Below are 11872 nucleotides of genomic sequence, written 5' to 3'. Positions count from 1 at the left end.
TCGGAAGAAATGTATGGACTCCTGTTCTTAATATTGTGAGACAAAATATCATCTTTGACAACAAATCGATCTCAAACCAAGCATGATGACGACATAATCTGGAACCAATTTAATAAGATGCTAACTTTCATTAATAACTTTTCATTAAATATTACCAATATTCCATTACTTTCATGTTGCATTGGCCAAATAATCTGCCTAGTCTTCAGACTGTTCATCTGCAGATACAGTTGCTGTCTGTTGTTGTCTCTGGAGGTAGTGAACCGGCCTTGAACTGACTGAGAGTAGTATTTGCTGCCACTAGTGGTTTCAGCAGCGATCCACTCCAGTCCTTTTCCAGGAGCCTGTCTGATCCAGCCCATCCAGTAGCCACTGAGTGAAAATATGTAATTTAAATATACATTTTAAGAGATAAAGAGACCTTAAAACACAACACAAAGCTCTGTCAGTTGGGTGAAAGCCATGGGAAAAAAATAAGTTTTGAGGAAAGATTGAATTCAATTGAATTTAATCAAGAAGGAGGAGTCAATGCAAAACTCAGATATCTTCCACCTCTACATATCTGACTGCAGAGAGGAGGACAGAGGACAGTGGACACACAGTTTAACATGATGGACTATAGGACAGGACTGCTGCTGTTAACTATCTGCTGGGCAGGTGAAGATAATTCACTGATCTTGATTTTATATATATTTTATACTCATTTATGTACCAACCAAACTTGCTTGTTCTGTTATATCTTGACAGGTGTTGATGGTCAGACTCTGACTCAGTCTGAACCGGTAAATAAAAGGCCTGGAGAATCTCATCAATTGACCTGTACAGTCTCTGGATTTTCACTCAGTGGCTACTGGATGCACTGGGTCAGACAGGCTCCTGGAAAAGGACTGGAGTGGATCGCTGCTGAAACCACTAGTGGCAGCAAATACTACTCTCAGTCAGTTCAAGGCCGGTTCACTACCTCCAGAGACAACAGTAAACAGCAGCTGTATCTGCAGATGAACAGTCTGAAGACTGAAGATTCTGCTGTTTATTATTGTGCTCGAGACACACAGTAACTGAAGCTGGTTGAGCAGCTGTACAAAATCCTACAGTACTCTTTCTTACTGGCCTGATAGAGCCAAAGCACGTAGAATTCTTTTTTTTTTTTTTTTTAAATACAGATATGTTTTATTTTTTCCTAATATTAAATGTTTCTCTACTTTCCCCACATTATACACATCCCTGGATGTATATGAAACACAATGAGGATCAATTTTACTATCAAAAGGGCCAAAGACAGCAAAACAATCTAGATGCTGAAATGAAAGAATAAGAGGTTTCTTTACATACGCAGTGATGTTTGAGATGCTCAGATCTGCTGTTCTCATTGATCTTAACTGATGGACAAACAAACTCTTGACTGAACTAAAGCTAAATGATCTTGGTGTATTTATGGACTCAGACCTAAATTTCAACAGCCACATGAAGACAGTCATAAAATCAGCCTACTACCGCCTGAAAAACATAGCAAGGAATGGAAGGTTTCTATCTACACAAGATGCAAAAAACGTGTTCATGCATTTCTTTTTAGGAGGGTGGACTATTGTAATGGTGCCTTTACAGGTCTCAGTAAAAAATCAATCAGCTGCAGCTTGTCCAAAATGTCAATATCCATAATTTTAATGTCATCTTATTTCTATTATAGTATTTGATGATTTTCTGTGATCCTGTAAAGCACTTTGAACTGCCTTGTGTCTGAGGGATGCTATATAAATAAAATTGCCTTGCCTTATTTAAATACTTTGTAAAGAATTAAAAATTTTTTTTTTTAATCATTAAAGAAATCACACTAAAATAGTGATCAACTGATAATTGTCATGTTTGAGCTGTAGAGAAATACCTAGAAAAGATGTGGAGAGAATATTGATAGTTTAAGGCAATAAAATAGGCAATACATGTTTCTGTATTGAAATATGAAAAATGTAGCGCTACATCTCTCCATAGGAAGAAATAACCTTCTGTCGTTACAATGTTTTAGTTTTTGGCACATTTATTATTATTATTGTTATTTTATTTGGCCATAATCATAATTCTGTAAAAAATGAAACCCTAAAAAACCAAACTGAATAAATAAAAACAGTTAGGTGTTATTTATGATAAATACTGAACACTTTACAGGGAACAGTTACTTCATTTCTGTAAAAATATTACAATAGTGTGTATAATTAAAATTTAAATATCAAATGTAAAGTGAGGTAACTTGTTTTCACTCTGCAGATATTCTAACACTAAACAGACTCTTCTTTTGGCTGCAGTCAGACCAACACTGATGCTTCATATGTTTGCTTCTATGCAAACTCAGTGATCTTCCTCATTACTCAGCTATAAAAACATCACATCAGGCCATCAGTGGAGTTCACAGCACGTCAGTTTCAACAAAAACCATGTTCTCTGCAGCTCTGCTGCTGCTGTTGGCAGCTGGATGTGAGTGTCTCTGAATCTGTTAAAGTTTGCAGTTCTTGTTTTGTAGTATAGCCTTAAATGTGTTTATTTTTTTCATTTCAACAGGTGTGAAGTGTGAACAGCTGACACAGCCAGCCTCTGTGACTGTGCAGCCAGGTCAACGTCTGACCATCACCTGTCAGGTCTCTTATTCTCTAAGCAGCTACTACACACACTGGATCAGACAGCCTGCAGGGAAAGGACTGGAGTGGATTGGATACAGTTGTGCTGGCTGCACACCAGTCTACAAAGATTCACTGAAGAACAAGTTCAGTATCAGTGTTGAGTCTTCCAGCAACACAGTGACTCTAAATGGACAGAATCTGCAGCCTGAAGACTCTGCTGTGTATTACTGTGCCAGAGAGTCACAGTAACACAAACCATCAGTAGACCTGAACAAAAACCTCTCAGTGCCTGAACACTTGTGACATGAAACTGCCAGAGGAGGAGCCCTCAGACCACTAATGATTTCAACACCAGCTCACTGATACAGTAAAGAGAGAAACAAGTTGTGTCCGAAACCGTCCCCATCACAGATATAGTGCGTAGTGTGTTCACCATTTTGTAGTGGTGTCCAAATTCTCTGCTGTTAATTTCATCCGATATATAGTGCATTATAAAATGCCCACAATCCACAGCAAATTTGAGTGTACATACGATGCACACTACATTAAACTCTTGTGTACCACAATGCAAAGCGGTTGTGTATTTCCGGGGGAAAGAAATTCCAACGCATTTCATATATATTGTGCACTATTTAATACACACTACACAGTGAATAGTGAGTGAGAAACTGAGGGAAAGGTTTCAAACACAGTTAAAGTATTTTACTTTAATTTAGCAGCAGTTGCTTTGATCAATTTAAATACCTGAAGGATACAATTACTGATACACAGTGTATGTATTACTACAATATAAACTGAATTATACTTCTTTTAATGTTCAACATTCAACTTCAATTCATGAAAGAAATTTAGCTGAACTCTCTTCAAACATTGAACTACTTTCCTGTAATTTAGCTGTTTAAAAAAAAAAAAAATCAATGTTTAGTCTAATAATCCGATGCTTAAGAATTATAAACAAGAAACCCCCAAACAGTCAAAGATTCAAGCAGAAACACAGACACAACTGAAAACATGTTGGATGTCAGAGTTTCCCTCGGAAGAAATGTATGGACTCCTGTTCTTAATATTGTGAGACAAAATGTCATCTTTGACAACAAATCGATCTCAAACCAAGCATGATGACAACATAATCTGGAACCAATTTAATAAGATGCTAACTTTCATGACGAAAACTAATTAAACATTACCAATATCCCATTACTTTCATGTTGCATTGGCCAAATAATCTGCCAAATAAGTAAACATACTCAAATATTACAGTAAAATGTGGATAAGAATTGCATCAGATTAAAAATGTTATGAAAATCTAAATTGTAAATGATACAAAGACCTGAAAACAGAAAGCATTGCCATTTAGGTGAAAGCCATTAGATAAAAATAAGTTTTGAGGAGTGATTGAACAGAGACACTGTTCCATCAAAAAGGAGGAGTCAATGCAAAACTCAGATATCTTCCACCTCTACTTATCTGACTGCAGAGAGGAGGACAGAGGACAGAGGACACACAGTTTAACATGATGGACCATAGGACAGGACTGCTGCTGTTAACTATCTGCTGGGCAGGTGAAGATAATTCACTGATCTTGACTAGACATAGTTCTCATTTGTGTACCAATTAAATTCATTTTATGTTCGATTATATTTTGACAGGTGTTGGTGGTCAGACTCTGACTCAGTCTGAACCAGCCAATAAAAGGCCTGGAGAATCTCATAAATTGACCTGTACAGTCTCTGGATTTTCACTCAGTAGCTACTGGATGCACTGGGTCAGACAGGCTCCTGGAAAAGGTCTGGAGTGGATCGCTGCTGAAACCACTAGTGGCAGCAAATTCTACTCTCAGTCAGTTCAAGGCCGGTTCACTACCTCCAGAGACAACAGCAGACAGCAGCTGTATCTGCAGATGAACAGTCTGAAGACTGAAGATTCTGCTGTTTATTATTGTGCTCGACACCCACAGTGATGGCAGTTGGTTGAGCAGCTGTACAAAATCCTAGTTTTTATCAGACCCCTTACATGATTAACCTTCTCAGTTCAGGTGCTTAAAAAAAAAAAAAAGATCTAATTCTTTCACACCCACATGAAACATTTTTTCTTTGCCTAAGATTATTTTTTACATGAAAAACTAATTTAATTATTTAAAAAGGCACAATGCTTATTCTTGCTGTGTTGATAGACACCAACAATGTTGCTTGTTTTGTGCAATCAGTAGTCAAGAAATAATACACATTAACACCAAATTAGTGAGTAAAGAAAGGATCACATACAGTACCATCCACACCCAATTCCACAAAACTAAACACACTAAAACTCACCATTTTTTAAAAAAATCAAAATTCATCTAAGACATGATGCTTTTGGGCTGTGCAACAGGACCTCAAAAGTAATAACCAGAGTATTTAAAAAAAAATGAATAAAAAGCTAGAAGCTTTTCATTTGAGCCACCCCCCCTGCATATGATCACAAATGTTATTGTATTCAAGTATGTTACAGGTCCATTTGTCACAGACAAAGCAAGTCACTCAGTACTAATCGTAAAATTACTTTCAACCAATATATTACACTCATTCTATTACGATGTTTACATTAACAGTACGCTATACTTAATTTTTGACACATATCTTAAGGCATAAAAGCTGTACAGAAAGATTTTTGGTGATAGAAAACATCCTTTACATGAGGTTTGTTTCATGGTGATTTACTCATGGCCCTGCCAGACCACAGGAGTTACTTTTTACAAGACAAAAAAAAAAGAAATATGGTAAAGGATAAAAACAAAAACCCAATCATTCAACCTCATCAAATCATACCCACAGACGCCTCTCCTTTTTCAGGAGGAGTCAATGCAAAACTAGAATGACTTCCATCTCTACTTATCTGACTGCAGAGAGGAGGACAGAGGACAGTGGACACACAGTTTAACATGATGGACTTTAGGACAGGACTGCTGCTGTTAACTTTCTGCTGGGCAGGTGAAGATATTTTTTTTTGAGTTGAAAATGTCCTGAAAGAGGTGCCAAGTTAGGGGAAATGACTCATTTTTTGTTTTTCTTGACAGGTGTTGATGGTCAGACTCTGACAGAATCTGAACCAGCGACTAAAAGACCTGGAGAATCGCACAAATTAACCTGTACAGCCTCTGGATTCTCACTGGGCAGCTACAATATGGGCTGGATCAGACAGGCTCCTGGAAAAGGACTGGAATGGATCGCTTATATCAGCAGTGGCAGTAGCTACATCTACTACTCTCAGTCAGTTCAGGGCCGGTTTATTGTCTCCAGAGACAACAGCAGACAGCAGCTGTATCTGCAGATGAACAGTCTGAAGACTGAAGATTCTGCTGTTTATTATTGTGCTCGAGAGACACAGTGACACAAGAAGCAGCAAGGCTGTACAAAAACTCAACATGCCAGAACAAGTCAAAATTGCATCTCATATTCAAAGAAATAAACTTCAGTCCAACATAAACACACACACGGACATTAAAAGCCTTCATTCAGACAAATCTTATTAAAGCTCAGCCATGAAGTTGAGGCAGGCATTAAATATTTTAATCTGACTCATCTGGTTTTGAAGTTTTGTGAAAAAAATAAATACATTTTGTGTCACGTAAGTCAAAATAAATTTAAATGACACTACTTGTAACAGGACAGTTCATCTATCTCTTATAGCCTGTCAGTGTCCTTCTCTATGCAAAGTGAACTTCCTCACAGTCTGCTATAAAGACTTGATATCATGCTGTCAGCTGCAGCAGAAGAAGAGAAGCTCCCATCAGATCACCTTCAACACCAACCATGTTCTCTGTAGCTCTGCTGCTGCTGCTGGCTGCTGGATCCTGTGAGTCTCACTGAGGCAGAGACACTGACAGTATGATCACAGCACACTGACTGTTCACTCTCATTACACTGATTCAATATTCAACATGTTTCCCTCCACAGGTGTGAAGTGTGAACAGCTGACACAGCCAGCCTCTGTGACTGTGCAGCCAGGTCAACGTCTGACCATCACCTGTCAGGTCTCTTATAGTCTTGGCTACTACACAGCTTGGATCAGACAGCCTGCAGGGAAAGGACTGGAGTGGATTGGAATGAAACACACCAGTGCTTCATACTACAAAGATTCACTGAAGAACAAGTTCAGTATTGACTTGGACTCTTCCAGCAACACAGTGACTCTAAACGGACAGAATCTGCAGCCTGAAGACTCTGCTGTGTATTACTGTGCCAGAGAGTCACAGTAACACAAACCATCAGTAGACCTGAACAAAAACCCCTCAGTGCCTGAACACTTGTGACATGAAGCCACCAGAGGAGGAGCCCTCAGACCACTAATGATTTCAACACCAGCTCACTGATACAGTAAAGAGAGAAATAGTGTTTACATTTCACAAAAGGGTTTCAGTTTAGATACTTGAATGTTATAATCACATAATAACTTCAATCTAATCATATTTTCCCACACCAAAAAAAAATAGTATGCTTTCAGACATCAGTAAATATTACAATTTGTAATGGAAACAATAGAAACAATTCAGTTAATATAGTTGCCTAACATGCTTATAATTTAAGAACTGAAACTTCACTCACTTCATTCAGTCAATTCCTCCAAAACATCATTTTGAAAAAGAAAACAAAATCGGTCAATTGTGGGTGAGTGCTGGGGTGGAGATGGATGGTGAGATGGGGGGGGGTGGTGGTGGTGGTGAACAAAAGGGGTTAAAGACTAGTATTTCAGCAGTCTAGTTTGGATGTAATGAGGGCATTGATAAAAAAATGCAGCATAAAGAAGAGATAATTTTAAGAAATGTTCTGTTATATATTAGAAAAGGGTCAGTTTCATTAATGGGATGAAATAAATGTATGAGGGCACATCGTCAATGTAGAAGTTTAAAAGGAGACCATGATGATAGATAATATTAAAGTGTGCAGGCATGTCGAGGATGAACAGGAGAACGCCAAGCATGGAGCCCAGGGGGATGCCTTACGACGGAGTAGCCATGTTAAAGATGCATTTGTTAATGCTGATGAACTGTTGTCTGGTTTCAGAGATAACTTAAGCCATGAGAGGGCAGTGCAGGTGATGATGAGAGAGGATTCACAATGCTGATAAAAGTGACAGGGAGTGAGGAGATGTCAAGCGTCATTTCTGCTTCTCTGAAAAAAATGTGGCTGGAAATTTAATGAAATGCCTCTTAAACAGATTTAATTAAAGCATGTCAGATATGCCTAAAATGAACTAACTTAGAGACATGTAAATTTAGCATTACATCTATCCATCCACCAGCTATTACCCACTTATTCTTGAGAATTTTGGAGGGCTGGAGCCAATTGTCAGTGACACTAAGCAAGAGAACATTTTTTTCACCAAACAAAAACTATATGTCAAGTCTAAACTAGTTCTCTCCTTGTTGTGAGGAGGAGTCAATGCAAAACTCGGATACCTTCCACTTCTACTTATCTGACTGCAGAGAGGAGGACAGAGAACAGTGGACACACAGTTTAACATGGTGGACTTTAGGACAGGACTGCTGCTGTTAACTGTCTGCTGGGCAGGTGAAGACTTTCTCTGATCTTAATTTGATATTTTTCCATTTGTGCTACGATGTAACACATGTATATGTTTTTGTTTGACAGGTGTTGATGGTCAGACTCTGACAGAATCTGACCCAGTGATGAAAAGGCCTGGAGAATCTCACAGATTGACCTGTACAGTCTCTGGATTTTCACTCAGCAGTTACGCTATGAGTTGGGTCAGACAGGCTCCTGGAAAAGGACTGGAGTGGCTTGCCTGGATTGATAGCGGTAGTGGCAGCAGCAAATTCTACTCTCAGTCAATTCAAGGCCGGTTTACCATCTCCAAAGACAACAGCAGACAGCAGCTGTATCTGCAGATGAACAGTCTGAAGACTGAAGATTCTGCTGTTTATTATTGTGCTCGATACCCACAGTAACTGGAGTTGGTTAAGCAGCTGTACAAAAACCAACAGCTCTCATCTTTCAGGCTTGTAGAGGCCAAGTACGAAATATGTTTTTTATATATAATAAATATAATACGTTTAAAATATCACATTTGTTTTGCTATTTTTGCATGACAAACACAATAAATACCCAGTCTTTGGGCCAAAGCATCAAACAATCTTGTCGCTGATGCTAAACTACTAAAATACTACACATTTCTACAAATCAAGACACAACAATGTTTGTAAATGATGTGGAATCTAAAGTGAGTCATAATGTGAGTGAAAAATATTGTTGCAGTTTCCTTTATAGAATCACTAGAGGGCAGTCAGTCTAAAGTTTCTCTCTCTGTTGTCAAAAGGAGACACTCGGATGTGCTGTTCTTAGTGATTTTTACTGTCAGACATTCAGACTTATTTCAGTACCTGATTGCAAAAAACATCTAGCTACATCTCTCCATGGGCAGGAATAAGCCTGTTTTTATTTGTCACACTGTTTTTGTTTTTGACATTTGTTATTTTATGTGGACATAAGAACAGCGATTAACCAAAACGAAACAAACTAACCTACTAAATAAACCCACATAATATTTTATTAAGTTTGAATTTAGCATCTAAAGGATTGACGTTTCTGCATTTTGTTGCACTCAAAAGTTTCTTGATACATCTGCAAACACCGAAAGCAGTGAAGGCCTCTTATTGAAACCTGCAAACCAGCAGCATCAAACTTAAGATCTCATACAATTCAAATGATCCTCGCTACTGTCTGTTTGTAGTTTACACAATAATAATATAGTACAGCAAGTAAGCAAATAATTTATTTAATAAATGGATGAAGGAGTTCATTAAGTTCCATGCTAAGTTTTTAGGCATAAATAGTAAAAAAAAAAAAAAAAAGCTAACATTTCTGTAAATGCAGGAACGTTTTCAAAATGTTATCACCTCTGCTTTACATGATCTTTTAATTTCATTACATACTCAGTTATTTGTTTTCACTCTGCAGATATACTAACACTGAACAGACTCTATTGGCTCCAGTCAGACCAACATTGATGCTTCATATGTTTGATTCTATGCAAACTCAGTGATCTTCCTCATTACTCGGCTATAAAAACATCACATCAGGCCGTCAGTGGAGTTCACAGCACGTTAGTTTCAACATCAACCATGTTCTCTGCAGCTCTGCTGCTGCTGTTGGCAGCTGGATGTGAGTGTCTCTGAATTTGTCAAAGTTAGCGGTTTTTCTTAAACAATACAATTTGTTGCATAACTTAATCTTCTTTTTTTTTTTAACAGGTGTGAAGTGTGAACAGCTGACACAGCCAGCCTCTGTGACTGTGCAGCCAGGTCAACGTCTGACCATCACCTGTCAGGTCTCTTATTCTGTAAGTGGCTACTACACAGCTTGGATCAGAGAGCCTGCAGGGAAAGGACTGGAGTGGATTGGATACAGCTGTGCTGGCTGCACACCAGTCTACAAAGAATCACTGAAGAACAAGTTCAGTATCAGCGTTGACTCTTCCAGCAAGACAGTGACTCTAAACGGACAGAATCTGCAGCCTCAAGACTCTGCTGTGTATTACTGTGCCAGAGAGTCACAGTAACACAAACCATCAGTAGACCTGAACAAAAACCCCTCAGTGCCTGAACACTTGTGACATGAAGCCACCAGAGGAGGAGCCCTCAGACCACTAATGATTTCAACACCAACTGAGAGATCCAGAAACCATCGTTGAGCATACCCCCCTCCCCCAAAAAAAACATTTCAATGTAATTTAAGAGCAAAAGTTTTCATCATATAAATACTTTGACATTACAATCACTGATACATCACTGTATGTCTCAAAATCGGTCAAGCGATGGAATAACTTCAATAGTAAACATGTTTGAAAGCTTGAGATGAAACAATAAAATGAATCTTTAAAACATTAGTACCCTTTCAGGGCATACCTATTAAAAGCAAACAAACACATTTATTATCTGTATCATGGCTTCATTACTGACTGAATCAGGCTTCTGCCTACTTCGTGGTAATGTTAATAAGTAAAACTCCAAAAATGTTTGTTTACATCAAAACTCTAAGGTAAGCTTTGTGTTTGTGTGAGAGGAAGACCAACGCCTGGACATTTCATCTTCATCTTGATTCATTTAAATAAACTTCAGTCAGCTGATTTACAAACATCAGTATGTAAATCAGCCTCTGTGTGTGTTGCCTCATAAAGAAGTGAAGTGTGTGTGTGTGTCAGTGAGAGGACAGAAGAGCTCACGTCAGCTCAGCTTCAACATCAACCATGTTCTCTGTCGCTCTGATACTGCTGCTGGCAGCTGGATCCTGTGAGGAGCTTTCAGTGGATTCTCACTCACAAACACATTAGAAACACTGAATAGTCAGATGAATGATGGAGATAATGTTGATTTGTGTTTCCACAGGTGTGAACAGTATCAGTCTCATCCAGCCAGACTCACTGGTGGTGCAGCCTGGACAGTCTTTGACCATCACCTGTCAGGTCTCTGGTTATTCTTTGACTGATAGCAGCTACGCAACAGGCTGGATCAGACAGTGTGAAGGAAAACCAATGGACTGGATTTCGTATCAGTGGGGATCAAGTAGTGGCAACTTTTATCAAAATAATGCTTTGAAGAACAAGTTCAGCTATAGCAGAGACATGTCTGCTGGAACAGTGACTCTAAAAGGACAGAATCTGCAGCCTGAGGACACAGCTGTGTATTACTGTGTACGTAGACCCACAGTGATACAAACCAACAACAAACCTGCACAAATACCCAGCAACTGTCTTAATCAACACCTACCTACCTACTATTGTGTCAATAGGAGAATTAGTCCATGAAATCAACTTCACATTTTTTCTTTTTTCAAGTTGTGTAACATGCATTAATACTTTAGTGTACATAAGTGCTAATATAATGCTTCCTTTATATACTTCACATAAGCACTGATCACTGATTAACTCCAATGAGCATTTTTACCTTGAGCAAGGTAAAAATGCTCAGTGTACTTATCTGACTGCAGAGAGGAGGACAAAGAATAGTGGACACACAGTTTAACATGATGGACTATAGGACAGGACTGCTGCTGTTAACTATCTGCTTTGCAGGTGAAAATCTTCACCATTATTCTTCTGATGATTGTTTGTTGGCTGTTTTTCTATCAAACTGTTTTTTTCTCCAGGTGTTTGCAGTCAGACTCTGACTGAGTCTGAACCAGTGGTAAAGCGCCCTGGAGAATCCCACAAACTCACCTGTACGTATGCAGGAATATCAGATAGTAGCGCAGATATCAGCTGGATCA

The 11872-nt window shown here is 38.6% G+C and overlaps 3 gene segments (V, D, J or C); all 3 read left to right on the top strand.

The window, feature by feature from the left end:
- The first annotated feature begins 2226 nt into the window (after positions 1-2226).
- LOC121966958 (Ig heavy chain V region XIG14-like) lies at positions 2227-2873 on the top strand. The segment is given in 2 exon segments: positions 2227-2466; positions 2551-2873. Coding segments are annotated over 2 exon segments (348 nt in total).
- A 3414-nt stretch (positions 2874-6287) lies between these two features.
- LOC148186511 (immunoglobulin heavy variable 4-38-2-like) lies at positions 6288-7013 on the top strand. The segment is given in 2 exon segments: positions 6288-6443; positions 6545-7013. Coding segments are annotated over 2 exon segments (345 nt in total).
- Positions 7014-9626: 2613 nt separating this feature from the next.
- LOC148186510 (Ig heavy chain V region 5A-like) lies at positions 9627-10466 on the top strand. The segment is given in 2 exon segments: positions 9627-9769; positions 9859-10466. Coding segments are annotated over 2 exon segments (348 nt in total).
- The last annotated feature ends 1406 nt before the right edge of the window (positions 10467-11872 follow it).

This window comes from Plectropomus leopardus, chromosome 18, assembly GCF_026936395.1.
Source record: "Plectropomus leopardus strain MGB_pleo_1.0 chromosome 18, ASM2693639v1, whole genome shotgun sequence".
In the NCBI taxonomy this organism is placed as follows: Eukaryota; Metazoa; Chordata; class Actinopteri; order Perciformes; family Serranidae; genus Plectropomus; species Plectropomus leopardus.
This window is presented reverse-complemented; position numbering and strand designations above follow the sequence as displayed.